The 17,292-nt window shown below is 45.3% G+C and overlaps 4 protein-coding genes across 7 annotated transcripts in view; 2 read left to right on the top strand and 2 right to left on the bottom strand.

The window, feature by feature from the left end:
• Positions 1-1,655: 1,655 nt before the first annotated feature.
• On the bottom strand, positions 1,656-5,591 carry LOC121591639. Of its 2 annotated transcripts, none has more exons than XM_041912374.1 (6): positions 5,421-5,591; positions 5,213-5,338; positions 4,987-5,155; positions 2,918-4,901; positions 2,714-2,825; positions 1,656-2,332 (listed from the first exon to the last, which is right to left on the bottom strand). In XM_041912374.1, exons 1-6 carry the CDS (start codon positions 5,483-5,485, stop codon positions 1,972-1,974), a joined length of 2,817 nt encoding a protein of 938 aa, XP_041768308.1. In that variant the 5' UTR covers positions 5,486-5,591; the 3' UTR covers positions 1,656-1,971. The 2 variants fall into 2 exon arrangements, with proteins under 2 accessions (XP_041768308.1, XP_041768309.1); XM_041912375.1 differs by having other exon boundaries at positions 2,714-2,807.
• A 1,086-nt stretch (positions 5,592-6,677) lies between these two features.
• Positions 6,678-7,915, top strand: LOC121591642 (troponin C, isoallergen Bla g 6.0101-like). The gene is made up of 4 exons (XM_041912380.1): positions 6,678-6,989; positions 7,056-7,322; positions 7,391-7,522; positions 7,597-7,915. The coding sequence occupies exons 1-4, from the start codon at positions 6,953-6,955 to the stop codon at positions 7,623-7,625; spliced, it is 465 nt and encodes a 154-aa protein (XP_041768314.1). The 5' UTR covers positions 6,678-6,952; the 3' UTR covers positions 7,626-7,915.
• Positions 7,916-8,471: 556 nt separating this feature from the next.
• On the top strand, positions 8,472-10,217 carry LOC121591641 (troponin C, isoallergen Bla g 6.0101-like). Its single transcript, XM_041912379.1, has 5 exons — positions 8,472-8,632; positions 8,712-8,978; positions 9,051-9,182; positions 9,275-9,295; positions 9,904-10,217. The coding sequence occupies exons 1-5, from the start codon at positions 8,581-8,583 to the stop codon at positions 9,915-9,917; spliced, it is 486 nt and encodes a 161-aa protein (XP_041768313.1). The 5' UTR covers positions 8,472-8,580; the 3' UTR covers positions 9,918-10,217.
• A 437-nt stretch (positions 10,218-10,654) lies between these two features.
• Positions 10,655-17,292, bottom strand: part of LOC121591640 (slit homolog 2 protein) — a 29,525-nt gene continuing 22,887 nt past the window's right edge. For all 3 annotated transcript variants that reach the window (XM_041912376.1, XM_041912378.1, XM_041912377.1), the window contains exon 9: positions 10,655-15,957. In XM_041912376.1, coding sequence (XP_041768310.1) covers positions 15,653-15,957 — 305 coding nt within the window. In that variant the 3' untranslated portion in view covers positions 10,655-15,652. The remainder of the gene's footprint in view (positions 15,958-17,292) is intronic.

The following is a 17,292-nucleotide window of genomic DNA, read 5'->3' as shown; positions in this document are numbered from 1 at the left end:
TAAATAGTTCTCGGTAATCCATTTTTCATGTTGCACAAGCGGCTTAGAAGGAGCGCACCGCCGTTCGGAAGGGATGGAGAGGATTTTGTCGAAACATAGTAGTTTACACATTATAAAAACAACTTTAAAGTCAATATAAACGTTAATGGGTGTAATAAAAATGTTCTAACGAACTGTACGCAAGCAATCGGGGAGCGATTAGAATGAAAAATAATTAAATGATTAAAAAAAGAATAACTCCTCATTTCTGCATTGATTTTAATTAATTTCCTACAATCCTTTGATTATGGAACCATCCATAATGGAACGGACCGTGCCGCTACTCACCACCCATTCTCCACTGATAATTAAACTTTTAATTGCTCATAAAACATAATCCAATTCAATTCCCCGCGCAGCATTAACTCCACCCAATCGATCGATTGTTGGATGTTTGATGAAATTAAAACACCGGCACGCACTATTATGTTCGCATTATGTGGCCGTGTGTATGTGCGTTGCATAATGAACTCGTAGAGCGTAGGCCCCAGCCACCCCGGGACAATCGGGGCAAACAAGGGTGGAATGTTGGTTTAATTGGCACGGAACCGCACTGTTTCCTCCAGCTCGGAAGCGAGCACACCCGGGCCGAGAATACGCCAAATGCCACTTGATATCCGGCCAATTAAAATGCATCACTTGTTGCATTTCGGTGTGCGAGCTCCGAACGGTCAATAAGGTTGGGGGGGAGCCGTACAAGTTGATTTGATTTGGGATTTTGCCAGTGGGGAGGCCTTTCTTTTTTTGTGTGTGGCAAAACGTTTAACAACTGTTGCTGCTGATACAATAATAATCCAGCTGATTTTCAATAAAAAGCATGTTGATGGTCGTTTGGTGATGTTATTTTTAAACAACAGGCAATGGGGTTTTCGATTGCTGTTGGCTCAATTTAAACATCATAACACATTGCATTGTGTTAATTTTAAACAAAACTGTCCCTACCGCTTACTAATGGATATTTTTGTTTCCCAGAAACCCGTTGAAACATGCGCCCCCGTGCCCATTCATGACCAGTTTTCCCGGGCGAGCGTAATTTACTGTTCAAATTGGTTCTTTTCCCCTCCAGTCCCTCGCAGTAGTCCATGCACCAGACACAGTAGAAGTGATGCCACCGTATCGGATCGATCCTTGGCAAACGCCAACGCGTCTATCTGTCATCGGGTTGCGTTTGCCGCTTACAGCAAATGGGCGCGAAACATTCCACTGACATCTTCCCTCGCCCCTTGAAGGCCTTGCCGACTGTCTCCGGTCTATAAATATGGCCCAACCTCTGGGAGAACATTCCATCTGAAACACGATGTGGTTACGATGCTGAAGATAGAACGAAAAACAAAACGCACATATACATCAAAAACATCTTTTGTTTGACCCACCCGGTTTTCGGATGCTCGGGGGAAGCATTATAACCGGTTAAAAGCGTGCTTCCTCCTGGCAGACTATCTTTCTCTCTCTCCGTCTCTCTCTCTCTCTCTCTCTCTCTCTCTCTCTCTCTCTCTCTCTCTCATTTGCTGTGTGTGAAGGAAAAACAAATGCTACTTGTGTACTACCGTTCACCGCCGCTGAGAACGGGAGGTCTGCTCATAATCCACTATAAACGAGTACGTGCGACCGCCGGCATGTGGATCAGGTCTAAATGAAGATACACCCTCGGTAATGGGACATTTACAGACGGCCCTCAACTTGGCAGCAAGACCGCATGGATACGCTAAAGCTCTTGCAACGAAACTAATGCAACTCTGGTGTAGAGGTTTTGGCAATGCGCCTACGGGGAGCGGCGAACCGGCGACTGTCCAAACGCGAACTATTCTACCAGACTAGTTGTCTGTCCCGTATCCGTATCATTTATTTAAGTTGCTCCATAAACATACACACACAAATACACACACACATGCAGACAATTATCGGTAAGTGGCGGTGGCCATGCACGGGCTCTCAGTGGATCACTCCGCCACAGGACGATCGGTGCCGATTGCTGCGCAGTGACTGATGAAGCGTACCGGCGCTCCGTCCCATGTAACTCGTCCCAGCCGGCTCGTCGTAGATGGCCTGCTGCTGCTGCTGCTGCTGGGCAAAGTTTAGCTTAATCTCGGACTTTTGCTTCTTGAGCCGCTTGCTCGGATGGGGCGGCAGGGGCGGCGGCGGCGGCTCGTTCGGGTAGAACTCGAGCGAGGGCCGCGAGCGGTTCTCCATCTTCCAGGAGATGTACTGGAACTGGGTGGTGGGCACGACGGCCGACACGTAGCTGCGCCCGCTCTCGATGCTCGTGTCCGACACACTGCGCTGGATGTTTGGCCTGTTTGGATGGGAAGGGATGAGGGTCAAGCAATGAGTGGAAAGTTTCGCACGGCACAGTATCAGTGGACGGCGAAAATTAAATTTTGCCTAATTGGATGCGCGCCATGCACCGTGAGAAGCGCCCGTTGGCACACCATTGCTCTACCATTTTGTGGAATTGTGTTCCGAAGGGGGGGTTTTTCCATTTGTTCGAGCAAGGCAACTTTGCTCGTTAGAGAGGCTAAACGAAAAGTTCTACTTGTGGACTAAGAAAGTGACGTGTCCCGGGCAATGTTCCGCGTATTTCCTTCAAGGATGCTCTCAAGACTTCAGAAAACTGGTCACTAAACTATTTTCCAAGTACACAGAACCTCGAGTTCGGAAATCTCGATTCACGTACCTTTCGGGCGTAAGTGGCTTCTTCGGTGGCATCGGTGACATGTACGTGTTCTTCACGGTATTGTTCTCCACCGGCAGGACCGACGCTTTGGAGTCTGTAACGAAAGAGAACCCTTCAAGAGTAGCCCACCTCCTGGAACTGTTGCAACGAAACCAACCCAAATCGCTCTCAGCGAGTCTCTTTCCCTTCCCGTGGTGTACTCACGTGTTGACTGATACAGGGACATGCTTTTGAAGAAGCAGTACGTCACCAGCACACCCGTCAGCAGGGCAACCAGAATGGACGATATGATGATGCTGATCATCATGATCTTTTGATCCTCCACCAGCCAGGCTCGCTGACCGTACACCGGCAGCAACCGATAGGGCAGACAGTTAAACGGTGACACCATCACCTCGTGCAGACTAAACGCACAGAAGAGGTAGTTCTTGTCTGGCACCAAGTTCACGATGCGCACCTGCTGACTGCTGAGCGTCTGGCAGTGGGCGCTACTCTCGATGTTTGTGGAAAACACAGACGCTAGTGTGGAGGTATCATGGAACCAGAGCACCGCTCCATATGTCGTCTTGTCAAACAGCAGCTCCACGACGCCTTCCTGCGCTTCGGAGATGGTGAACAGCTTCGTACGGGTGGCCACGTTGAGGGAGATGGTCCCAAAGTCGGTCGAACGTATCAGGCGCTGGCGAGCCTTCTCAGAACTAATCTCCACGGATAGCGGATTGGCCGTACTTTCGCACTGGAGTTGCACAAAGTTGGGTAGCACCGTAGGGACGGGATGGTAGGTGGTCGATGTGGTCGCATGTCCATCGGTAGTGGTGTGTTCCGGTGAGGTACTGTCGGTTGTGGTCACTTCTGGAGTGGTAGTTGTAGTGACCGGGGAGGATTCAGTAGTGGTAGGATCCGTTTCGGGCGTTGTGGTATCGTAGGCATTAGTGGTGGACGTTGTTTCCGGTGTAGTAGCCTCCGTAGTGGTGGTGAATGTAGAGGTGGAAGTGGTGGATTCCGTGGAAGTGGTGAGCTCTGTGGAAGTGGTGAGCTCTGTGGAAGTGGTGAGTTCTGTGGAAGTGGTGAGTTCTGAAGTAGTTTCCGTACTAAGTTCAGGCGTTGTGTCGCTGACAGAAGTAGTTATGGAAGAGGAGGAGGTTGTGTATTCAGTAGTGTCCGTTGTTGTGGAGTCATCCACCGTCGATTGATCCTCCGTTGTGGTTTCATACGCCGATGAAGTCTCCTCATCTGTGCTACTCGTTGCTATTGCCGTCGTATCTTCCTCCGTTGTCGTCTGTAGGGCCGTTGTTGAGACGCTGGTTGACGTACTTGAGCTAGGAGCTACCGTAGTAGACAGTTCCGTCGTTGTTTCGGTCGTTAGTTCACCCGACGGTATAATCGATGAAGTAGACACCGGACACAGCAAAGCGTTACGTACCAGCGCTCCCCTCAAGTCAACTGGACCGTCACAAACAGGCTGGTCCAGCACCAAGTTGCTGTTTACCAGCAACTCCTGCAGATATTGCAGCGAGCAGTCACAATACCAGGGATTATCTTTCAAATATATCTTCGCCTCCGTACCGCGCAAACAATCGAACGTGCCCGGGCTAACACTCGTCAGCTTGTTGCCGATCAGATGGATCTGCTTGACGCTGCTGCAGATGTCGTGGAAAACTCCCACCTCCAGCGACGTGATGTGCGAGCTGCGCAGGTACAGGCTGGTGAGCGAGGGCAGATTAGCGAAAGTGCCCTGCCGGAGCGTGTCGTCGAACGAGTTGTACTCGAGTGAAAGTATCTCGAGGCGTGGGAGCGTCGCCGAGCCGGTCAGATTTTTCGGCCCAATCCCGTCCAGGCTGCTCTCGATGGTGAGGCGCGTCAGCGAGTACTTCATCGGGCTGAGCACGTACGGGTCGATCTGGCGCAGCGGCAGGTTGAGCAGGTTTAGCTCCTTCAGGCTTTGCAGCCCTAAAAATATGCCCGTCGGCAGGTGGTCGATCATGAGCGATTGCAGGGTTAGTACGGTCATGCCGAACATTGGGCCCGCGTCGAACGATTCCGGCTCGATGGTGGCGATGTTGGAGTTGATCAGCAGCAGTGACGCAATCTCAAGGTCAAGATCGAGCTGGAGCCAATTTCTGCGCAGCACATCCTCGGCCGTCTTCAGGCCGATGACGTTCAAACCAAAGGTGGAGCAGGAGTAAACCTATTGTGACGGAGGGAGGAGTGAAAGTGTGTCTGTGAGAGGGGTTTGCTTTTTCAGTCTGTGAAGGATGGTTTTACACTCTGACCTTGGCCAGCTCTTGCACTTCCGTCGATATGTTGATCACATTGACGTAGGAGCACTCGATGAAGCATAGGGATATCATTTTACATCGCACCGCATCGTCGTAAGCATCCACGACGAGCAGTGGATACACTTTCCCAGCTCGTGGCATCATTGTCGTGGTGGTGGATTCACTGTAGAAGAACACCTTTTTATCAACTTTCAACTAATTCAATGCTATTCCAACGCACCTGTCGTCCGCTTTCGTAAAAATGTCAGCCAACACAAGGCACATCAGAATGGAAAAACAAATCACACAGAACAGTACCGCCAGGCAGCCATTGCGATTCCGGTTCCAATCGAGCGTCGGATAGCAACTGACAGAAAGAAAAGACCACGGTAGCTCGATCAATTGCAATTCCGTTCGGTGTTAAAATTCGGAACTTAATTCTCTCAAACCTTTTACTGCTGGCCATGTTGCTTTGTGGCCGGTTGGAGCTGGTAATTTTCACACGACCCTTCATCCTGCCCGCCCAGGTGTGCGCTTAATTCTGTGCTCCGAATGATTGGTTCACTATTTGAACGTTCTAGGTGGTTGAAATTTGCTATTTTGCATACCAAGAGTCGCACTTCCGGATGCCAAATTAGTACTGACACGGACCGCCAGCAAAACCCGTTGACACTCATTAGCGTGTCACTGCGTTATCGGTGTCACACCATTTGGTACGGCAGCAGATATGGCAAAGCGAAGGTAGACGCGGCAAACGAGGAGGGACATAATCATCTAATCGAATTGAGCATGCATGCATTGCAATCAGGTTAGCAAATAGCGTGCCGGAAACGGGTGTGAAGCATGGAAGGATGGTGTCGGCCCAAACGGGTTGCTTCCATTTTCCACTGCTCTGCTCCGTTCGTGCTATTCATCGCTGTTGGAAAAATGGAACGTTGTTTGGCACCGCACACTTTGTCACACACAATTGTGCCTGATATCGACACTGATATGATGATTGCCCGGTGTCGGCAAATAGAAGTTATCGTTGAATAATTTAGGGTTGGCTTTGTCGTTTAGTATGCTAAGTGGGGGGGGGGGGGGCGGTTGGCAAGGATGTTTGTTTAATTAGAGATATCGGCAATGTTTCTGGAACCGTTTCGTGGAATACAGATAGCGAGTGAGTCTGAAATAAAACAAGGTTTCCAACGTGTTTTCCAATGGTACTGCCGCTAAGCTTGTTATGTGTCGTTAGTTTAATTTACGGTTGTTAACGTTAAGCGGTACGGAGAACCCCTGCAACGGTTGATATTTGAAGTTGAGCATCCGATTGCATACCTGGAGGCGTTTAAGTTGCAGTAGGAAAGCGTACGTTTAATCGATTCGTTCATCGATTTTTGTAGTGTAGTGCTTTTATGTACTTTTAGCTCAGGTTTGAGATTTTGAGTGCTTTAGTATATTTCAAATATTAAAGTACTAAATTAAAAACTTATTTTTTAATTTAAAATTAAAGTCATCAAATAAAGTGATAAACATTAACACATGTTTATCATTATTCATACGTGTCTTTCAATACAATTTCATTCAAATAATACCCCTGTCGAAATGAAACTATCAACTAAAGTTAAAACCAAGTGTTTATGTTGTGGTAAGCTTCTCTTCACTTCCCAGAATCACTGATGCACACCATTCGATTACAATGATGGTTGCCTCCCCATCTATACGCTGTAAACGGCATCATCGAACCACGGTTTGATCATTTTGTGTTACAATGTTGTACCACTATCGGCGAGTAAATTTGCCTCAAAATAGCTAAACGCAACCCACAGCAAGCATCTGCCTCGCAAACGGTTGTAATCAAACAGAACAGATGGAACTGAGGCGTTTACAAAAAGGACCAGAGCCACCGTCGGCCACGGTTAGTTCTGTCACGGCCATTCGTGAGAAGAGTGTGATAATTGTATTTTTACTGTGATTAGTGATCAGCAAAGCACATAGCAAAATGAACAAGACCGAGTTGAGCAAGGACCAAATGAAGAGTGAGTGTTATTTACTAATCCGTATTGGCGATGATGATCCATTTTTTTAAATGCTCCAAATTGCAGTTCTGAAGGAATCCTTCGAAGCGTTCGACATCGAGAAGAAGGGCTGCATCTCGGTGGAAGTGGTCGGTACGATTTTGGAGCTGCTCGGCCAAACACTGTCCGAGGAGGAGCTGAAGGAGGTGATGGAGGAGTACGATGTGGACGAGTCGGGTCAGATCGAGTTCGATGAGTTTCTGGAGCTCGCGTCAAACTTTGTCGAGCCGGAGGAAGACTACGACGCGTTGCGGGCCGAGCTGCGCGAGGTGTTCATGATGTACGACAAGAATGGTATGATTGTGTGTTGTGGTGTATGTGAAGTAAAGTGAGATATTTACATGTGCTATCTATGTCCATAGGAACGGGTTTCATTCCACTGGATGTATTTAAGAAGATTCTTCAGGAACTGGATGGAGCCGTACCCGAGAACGAGTTGGACGATATTATTGATGAAATTGATGCGGATGGCTCAGGAACGGTTGACTTTGAAGGTTTGAAAGCTTTGCAACAACAAGCTTAGGTGATTTATTTATAATTTATTTATTTATTTTGTACATATTTACAGAGTTTATGGAGGTGATGACGGGTGAATAAACGGAGAAGAGAGCTACATTGCGAGTTTTCTTTTAAGTTGTTTATATTATGGATATTATTTTTTGACAGTCAGCAGCTGTTATTGATTCAAAATATTTGACTGAAAATATCAAACATTATTTCGAAAAAGCAAACTGGCTTGAAAGAGTTAAGTGGAATTAACAATGATAATATAATAGATTAGGTACGTGATATTTATTCCTCTGATCGTTGTTTTACTAAGGATGCTCCTATCAGTTTAGGTAATAATATTTATATAATTCAAAAACTAAACATAATAATCAAGAACACTATCGAAAAGCTTAAAAAACTTTGTTTCAACGTCTTTTATCACAACCATTGCCTGAGAAAAAACATTAAGCGTGTATTTAACTAAATTACACTTATTTATTTTATTAGTGCAACATTTACATCATCTCCTAAGCCATCTCTTGAAACACGGTCGATCACATTTTGGCAGCCGTTCATCGATGATAGTGAAAGCCATCGCTGTTCAACGTTCATCTCACCAGCTCACCACGATCACCCACCCCGAGATTGCCCTAAGGTCGGGCGAAAGTATGCAACATGCATTCCACAGCTCGCGCCTTCCCGGGTGGCTGGCTGTTTGCTGCCCCTTTATCACAACGGCCATAGCGTCATCGCTGTTGAGCGCGTGTCATTCGAACGTGATCGATACGTTTTCTGTGTGTGTGTCTGTTTACCAATCGGTGCTGCAGATGGTGGGTGCAGCTGATGCATCTTGACCGCTGCGTATCGAAATAGAGCGCAACCATCCATACGCTGTTCGCCCGCAAACGATTGTAATAGTTTGCGGGCATGGCAGAGGGTTTTAAAAAGCGATTCCCTGCCACCAACCGGCCACGGTCAGTATTGTGACAGTGTTCAAGCTGCTATCAGTGTGCTTTTCTTTCCCTCCGTGTTAACGAATCAAACCTTTTAAAAAAAGCTCAAAATGGAAAAGTCTGAGCTGGCCAAGACTGAGCTGAGCAAGGATCAAATGAAAAGTAAGTGTAGGCAACGATTCCCATGCATTGGAAGCATTTCAAGTGTTTTCTTTCCACCCCTTTTCGCTCCTACGGCCAGTCCTGAAGGATGCGTTCGATGCGTTCGACATTGAGAAGAAGGGCAGCATCTCGCTGGAGGTCATCGGCACTATTATGGAGCTGCTCGGGTACGGCATGTCGGAGGAGGAGCTGAAGGAGGTGATGGAGGACTACGACGAGGACGAGTCGGGCCAGATCGAGTTCGAGGAGTTTATCGAGCTGGCCTCGAACTACGTCGAGCCGGAGGAGGACTACGATGTGCTGCGGGCCGAGCTGCGCGAAGTCTTCATGATGTACGACAAGGATGGTAAGCGCTGGCAACAACGTTGTCCTAACGACACACCACCAGGTTGCACAGTGTAACGTTTTCGATTTTTAGGAACGGGCTTCATTCCGGTGAACTCGTTCAAGGCGATCCTCCGGGAGCTGGACGGTGCCGTGCCGGAGAACGAGCTGGACGAAATTGTGGACGAGATTGATGCGGATAGCTCGGGCACGGTTGACTTTGAAGGTAATAGTAGCGAGCTAATATGGCTTCCCCGGGAGGGTTCGGTTTGAGTTACGTGCTGCTAACAAGTTGCCCTTTTCTCCCGTTCGTTTCAGAATTCATGGAGGTTATGACAGGTGAATAAGAGCAGATGGATGGGGTTTTTGGTGTGTGCAAATGAGCAGAAGGTGCATTGCTAACCGCGTAGCAATGGGGAAGGAAATTATGATTATGATGGCTGTACTGTACTGTACTTACTGTGTCCCGTTTGTGCGGCTGTGTGAGTGAATGTCCTTACTCCGTTTTGTCCGATTTACGTCTCCATCTGGATGTTTGCTTTCCTTACTCGTTGTCTTACCGTGTCGGAAGTGTCATTTCCATGTTGCATCGTGCTGTCCCGTGTCCCGACGTGTCTAATCGTTGGAGGTGTGTTACATCCCCTTGACCTGTTGCCGCTGTGGTGTCCCTTTTTTGTCTTGTTGTGCAGTTGCAGCACAAACCGTTTGCTAAGCTCGTATTGCTTTTCTTTAGCATTTCCGTTTCACTTGGCAAAACGCCGTAACAAAGGCGCACACTACACGATGACAGGGCGATGCCCAGCAGCAGCTCGATGCGGAAATGACACAACACTCTGGCAGATGCACCCTCGGGCCAATCGACCGTTGCAGGCACCGCACCTTTGGGAGTGGGTGGGGCGTATCCGAGGTAACCGTTTCTAACTGTTTGTTTGACTGGTTTTTCACAGGTCCAAGTGAGTAAGCGTGCATCAACATCATCAAACGCACCGGACCCGGTGGAAGCTGTGCTGCAAAATACCACTGCAAAAGGGAGGATACGTGCTGGAGTTGAGACGCCTCGAGGATTCTTTTTATTATTGTTTTTGCTCTACACACCCTGATTATTAGCTGCGGAAAATGATTTTTTTTTTGCTGCGAAGAATCGGGTATTTTCTTAAAGGCGATCCTTTTTTCTTATACTTCTTTCAACCATCCTTTTTTGAAAGGAAATCATTCCGAAAATTAAGTAAAAGAGTGAAATAAAATTTTGGATAACAAACGCTTTGCAGACTTGCTTCTTTTTACAAAAACAAAAAACGGATTAAATATTTAAAGTTTAGACTGGCCAAACTACGTGCTTTGAAATGTTCTGGTCAACCTGTCAAGGATACTAACATATTAGAGCTTACTGTGGTCGTTTATAACACAATGTTCTAATAAGAAAATAATTGTTCGATTGTACATAGTACACAAGTCCTTCCACAGTTCTTGCACAGTCCTTCCACACAAACGGGGGGAAGTAGTATGTTGCCATGAAATAGATTGTCCCACTCATGCTGCGAACTTACCCTAAACTTACCCTTTATTATTGTTACGGTTTAATTGTCCGGAGCACCCATTTTGTTCGGAGCGCAAATAACTGAACACAACTCGTTTGGCTTTCCGAATCAATTCGGGGAAAATTTCTTTATTATTTAGCATCGCATTTATGGCTTTTCCTTTTCTCCACACACTCCTACAGCTCGCTCTCCTTTTCATTGCCAATGTACTATCGTACACACACTCTCTCTCTCTCTCTTTCTCTCTTTCGCTTCATTCTTTTCCACCAAATTGCACTCTACTTCACCACTACAGTTTTGCTGCACGTTTGGATGTATGCACGATCGCATCATCACCAACATTACCTACACGCAAGGATTTCACAAGCACTTGTGGCGCAAAAGCACCGATCTGATGTTGTTCGATCTACTTGCGCAATCCTTGCACTAACTGCAACAAACCTGCAAATACAAATATAACTCCATTTTCACCACCACCTGCCCTATCTCGCTGACACTACTACGCTCGGAGCTCGGACTCATCGCTCCGGACTCCAGATCCACCACGTCTATGTGTGTTTTTCACCTAGTATGTGTGTGTGCTATTGCCGTTTTCTAATGGGAGCTTCACAGTGTCTAGTAGCAGCGGTATACGATTAGCTACGGTGCGCTACAGATTGCCCGATTGCCATTCGATTGCGCTTTTACTGCGGTACTGCTGCTGCTGCTACTGCTCTGTTCTAGCACTAATACTTACACAGCTACTGTCTCTGTTGCTGTCTACACTGGCGAGTGGGTTTCTTTGTGATTGCTGTTTTTGGTTTGTCTTGTGGTTTAGATGCTATTTTTGGAGAAAAATCTGAACTTACATTGAGTTTCTTCCTTTCGTTTTGCTTGCCAGTAATGGTTTTGTGTGGTTTCTTATGAACTTGTGAAAATCGGTTTCAATAACAACAAGCTTCCGTTTATCGTAAATAAATTGAACAATTAGTTTAACAGTTTACGATTTTTTGTTTTGTCTTTTGCTTTCTTATCCTGTATAATATATGTATTAAGATTTGTTTTTGTTTTTGCTTCTATCTGTTGGGATCTTATTTTTCTTTGTCGATATTTTCGCTTCCCTTTTTCATTCTCTTTCCTTCTAATGCTTTTACCTTTCCACTTATTGACACAGTGTTGAGAGTCATTGCATTCCGTATTCGGTATTTACTTGATAGTTTTGTGTACAAATATATACGTGTATGAAATTCGAGAGTATCTGTGTCTGTGAGAGAGTGTTTAGATTTTTTTTCTTCGCTTTCACACCTTCCACACCATTAGCTGCCACCGCGTTACGAGCAACGAGAACATCGAGATTGAAAGTGATTGAAATTGAACACTTAAGACCAGAACGATTCGTACACTTACGCTCCTTAAAAGGGGGGGTTATTTGCTCGTCTCGTATCCCTTTGTTAATCCTTTGTTTTACGCCCCCAAACCAACCAACGTGGGACGGGAAAATGATGGGTTTAAACGTACGCACGCACATACAGATCTGCACAAACAGCTACCACCCACAGCACAGACATACATCTAAAGGAGTGAAGAAAAAGGAACGCGCAACCAGTGTACTCGCTGCGGAGAGTGTTTCTGGTGCTTTTTTGTTTGCTTTGTTTTGTTTCCATTACCCCCAAACCGGGTATTTCACATTAATTTGGCAAATTGAACAATGCATTTGGTAGAAAACACTTGTAAGGGATGGTGCACTGTGTGGCGGCACGATAACGAAAAAATGACAGAAAATCGACTGTACTTTCAATAACAAACACCTTGCAAGTATGCTTCGGCACGGCGTCAAACAATGGTGCAGATAAGAATTCGAACCGTTAGTGTAAAACGTTTGCGTCTCACCGTTCCGGTCTGTTCGGAGCAGCACCGTGAGCAGCGTAATGCTTCTTACTATCGATATGTATGGATGATATTTGCCTTAAACACAGCAACTAACTGCAACTGCTTTCCACGCGTGGCTCCGAAACACTTATCTAGTTCGTGAAGCTGTGAAACTAAGATTGCGGCTTGTTTTGCTTGCCTTCCATCTGCACTAAATGGGAAAAATGTGTGGTGTTGTATTAACCTCGATCAACCTGTACAAAGTGTTTTCTCTTTCCTTTTTGGTAGTCATCTTAACAGACTTTAACATTGCCCGTACACTTGAACCTACATGAAAGGCGTGCTGTTTTTGTCTGTTAATTCGGATGATTGTGCTACGGACCTCGTGCTCGATTGCTGACATCGAAGTTACGAGACAAAGCTAACCTCTTTGTTTTGCTACATTTAGTCAGAGTCAGAGTGCGTGTGCAGTGCAAAAGCAAACTTTTCAAGCTTCAAAACTTCTACAACAGTGTGTAATTGACATCGACTGGGAAAAAGAAAGGAAGATGCATGAAAGTGAACAACGATCTACAGCACACGCGCGCGCCGCAGAGCGCACGCTGGCGCCAGGAACGCTTAGGGTACATGTGGACTTTCATCATTGAGATTTACACTTACAAATGAATCATTTGCACTCCTTCCCAATTGCTCACCGTCCCCTGGAGCAATGGTGCTTGAAAAGGGGAGAAAAGTGTGTGTTTAGCGCGTGATTAATGTCTTACCATCTAATGATATGTTTTGGATATGTAGCGTAGGTGTGTGAGTGTATGCTCCGCAAAAAGGATGTGGAAAAGATACATCCACGGATGTAATGGTATGATTTTATCAACCCACGTCCCATTTTTTATGTTTTTTTTTTAACGCCTGATTTTAAAGAGACTCGCGTAGGGTAAACTCGGGGGAAAAAGATTGATATGTATGTACCTTATGTACCGCGCAATGCGTCTACTTGTGTTAGCTACCTTTTTTTCTTCTGGGGATGATAGCAGTCGTCTGGATTGTGTCTACTCTTATCGCGTACCCATTCAAGAGTCCTCAATTTGATATGTCTCATGAACCGTACAAACCGTGGGTTTGGTTGATATGTATTGCTGGAAGTTGGAATCGGGACGAAACCATGGGTTTTTTTTTGTTCTAGTTTTAAAAAATCGGGCACCATTAGATGTGTACAGGCAAAGGTTTCATGTATCAAAAATGTAACAAACATGATTGTATGCTCTCTGTTCGCTCTGTTTTATCCTCCTTTTTTTTTGTTTTGCTCTTCCCGTTGGCTTATCTAACCGGTATCTTATGCTTATTTTTAAATGCTCTTACACTGGTAGAATACTTGATATGTGTATTTTTGTGTGTTTAGTTTTCCGTTTTCTTGTTGAGTATATTTAATGCTTCTTTTTTGGTTCTTTAAATATATATATATTTATGTATATAGACATCTACTGACATATGTTTTGTTCTGTTTTTTTTCTTGTTATTTGTTCATATAATGCAACAATTAAATTCTTCCATTTGATATGTTTCCATGTTTTCCTCCATTTTGGGTAAGGTTAATAATAGGGATTGCGTTTGTTTTGGGCGCTTTGTTTTAGGCGCGCTTTTTGTTTTTGTTCTTAATCGTAGTTTGACATTGTGTGCAATATTTTTTTTATTAAATCCGCAAACTATATGCGTGTATACGGTGTATATATATATATATTTATGCATGCAGTAGGTATATAATATAATGCAAACGTTGCATCAAGATGTGTGCATCGGTAGAATGGTAGAATTAGCTCCATTGATATGTTTTTCCATTGTTCATTTCATTCTTTTCTCAACGTTCTGATTCAACGCGTCACATTCAGTGCATATTTGTGTGTGTGTGTTTGAATAGTTTTGTAAATAGTTCCGTGCACAAAAAACACACAGAAACACGAGAAAAACGTGCTGCTTGAAAGGCTTGCAACACGCGCTGTAAATAGAGTTTAAATAGCTTTTTTCCCTCTCTTGGATATGTGCAATCAACATCCCTTCAGGATTGATTCTTTTCCTTCCACTTCCCCCCCAGCAAGACGCTAGGGGTATTCATATGCATTTAGATTTGAAAACTCTGACAAACAAAATATGCCAAACGAAAACTGCCACAAATCCATGGAATGGTATCGTTTCCAGTGCACGAAGCGAGGACCCTTGCACCTGACACTTGGCAAAAGTCTCCGTTTCGTTAAAAAGGGGTAACACTTGAAAACGGAGGGGATGGGCCTCCCGTGCCCACCCGAGCTGTGTCGAGCGTGTCATAAAGTCGTCCTTACTAGCTATATGGTATGTGTGTGAGAGTGTGTGTTGCCCCTAGCATGGCACACTGGATGAGTAAGATGAGATTTTGACTTCATATCGGGAGCGATGCTTTTCCTTCCATCGCCTACTAGGAGTGTGTGCTGCACCAACATGGCGGGGTAGAAACAAGCTTTCGAAACCGATGAAGCACAACGACACCACTGTGAGAGTGTTTGTTACGCGTGATTTGTTGCTACAGGGCGAGTGTGTATGGAAAATACTTCAAGCGTGTGTACGAACGGTTTGAAAAATCTTTTAACATTTGTTTTTCCTCTTTTTTTCTAGCCATCCTAGCACCTTCCTTTTCTATCGCTCTCCCTCTCTTTCTCTCCACCGTTGGAAGCTAACACCATTTTCCCTTGTTCCGGACGCTTTCCCCTACGGCCCCGTGCGCCGACGAGTGATCGGCACCGCGGGACCAAAAGGGGCCAAGCGCGTACGCGGAAACGTATGCATAGTTTACTTCATTGAAAGACTCTTTGGTAATGTGATTTTTTGTTTGGTTTGTAATTTTTTTGTTTGTTTGCCTTTGTGACACACACACGCACGCACATGGGCACACCATCACGTGGCTGGTGTGTGTGTCGATAAAAAAAGAAAAGAATGATCAAGCGCGATCAAGCGTGCGTTCCGAGCTCCCGCCCACACACGCGCTCCCCACCCCAAAACCGAAGTGTGCAAGTGTTGGAAAATTAGAGTGACATTTGTATTTGTATTTCCATTTCCATCGCGCTCTCTCTCCGCTCTCTCTCTGTGGGTGTTGTTTGCTCGCTGGAAAATATATTCCACGCCACGCCATATGTTTTCCCTTCGCTGTGCTAGCCTTAGATTGTATGTTTGTTGTTGTTGTTTGTTCTTTCTTACCCTACGCTACCCTACTGACATGCCAAGGATCCGTTTCCCACCCTTGCCATCCTTCGCCACGCGGTTCTTCCGTCTTACTCACCCGCGCGGCCTAGCGGATGAACCGACCGTACCCAATCACGGTGCTTCCGGTCACGAGGGCGGCCAGCACGGTCGACAGGAGCGTCGCTCCCGGCCGGCCCGTGCTCCCGTTGCCGCTCAGTGACGACGTGTGGTACTTCTTGCCGACGCAGCTCATCCGCTCGAGCGGCATGTTCTGGACGTAGTACTCCCGGTGCTCGTTCTGCATCGTGCACATCGGGCGCTTCTTCTGCGTCATCTCGTCGTCCCGGTTTTTCAGATCGCGCAGCAGGTTCGGGAACCAGACGAGCTCGCACGAACAGATCAGCGGATTATCTGAAAGCGGTTTGTAAGTGAGACAGAGAGAGAGAGAGAGAGAGAGAGAGAGAGAGAGAGAGAAAAGGCGAAAGAGAGAAAGAAACAGAGACCAGAGGGTTAATGGAATCGATTGTAATTTAGGCTGGCTATCAGAAGCGATAAAAATGGGATCAGATGGCTGTTTGAAGATAAAGTTTGGGGTTTAAGTGTGTGCTTAAACTAAAGCGTCGTTTTTTTTGCTTTTGCACCACTTTGCATGTTATTGATTTTGCTTGTTTTAAGGTTTATTTGGCTATCTAATTTTATGGTACACCATTTATTTGAATTTGTTTGACACTTCTTGTCAATGAAGCGTCGTCTGAGACTGTTCCTACAGGTCCTCTGGGCACTGTGCTGCAGATTATGTTAATGTACATCGAATATTACCATTTTTTTAATGATCCAGGAAATTTTCTTCAATCAAAATTTTGATGTTATGCAATACCGTTGCTCTAAATTTGCATCAAATAATTCAAAAGGTTTCAATATACATCAGAAAATGATGACATGAAAGTAAGAAAGTTTTAACAATTTAGGTTATTTATTCATTTAAATTTCCTGTAGTTGAACGTATCATTATTTATCTTTGATTTTAGGGAAATAGTTATTAATAGGATGGAATAATCATCGTTGCTTAAACCTAAATGCTAATCCATATTGCATTATTTTGCTTTGCCTTATTTTCTTCTTCATAAATAAATTTGCACGTGTCCTGGCAATAATTGAAAACCATTTGCTATCACAAATAAAAGTAAAATAGAACAATGTGATACAACCTAAAAACAATGTTCGTTCCGACCCACAGCCACATCAATCTGTCACATACCCACACACACTCACCCACACGCGGAAGGACACATATGGGATAGTAGAAAATTCTTTACGACCGGTGAGACCATAGCTATTCCCATTGCTGGTAGATTTTATCACAGCCAGGGGAATAATCAATGAATCATAAACACCTGACAAAACATTGCTTCCGACTGCGACTGCTACTAGCTATTAATATTCTTTTGCTTTAGCTCACGACCCACCAACGTTCCGAATGCGAACTATTATTGCCTTCAGACTCTCATTCACTTCGTAGCTTATCTTGCTCTTTGCATCGCTGCTGAGCAAAATATTGCTTAAGCTTTGATTTAAGCATCCAAACTCATTTCTATTCCATCAACGCTGTGCTTGAATGGTTGTGAACTTTGACGTAAAAGAATGAGAAAACGAGCCGAAATCAATTCCATCTTGCATTCCATCTTGGCTCGTCGTGGGCTCGATGGTGTGCTAAGTGGCTGCCGATAATTCGTATCGATCGATCGG

The sequence above is a fragment of the Anopheles merus genome, chromosome 2L (genome assembly GCF_017562075.2).
Source record: "Anopheles merus strain MAF chromosome 2L, AmerM5.1, whole genome shotgun sequence".
NCBI lineage: Eukaryota > Metazoa > Arthropoda > Insecta > Diptera > Culicidae > Anopheles > Anopheles merus.
The sequence above is the reverse complement of the archived record's forward strand: the minus strand, read 5'-3'. Positions and strand labels throughout refer to the sequence as shown.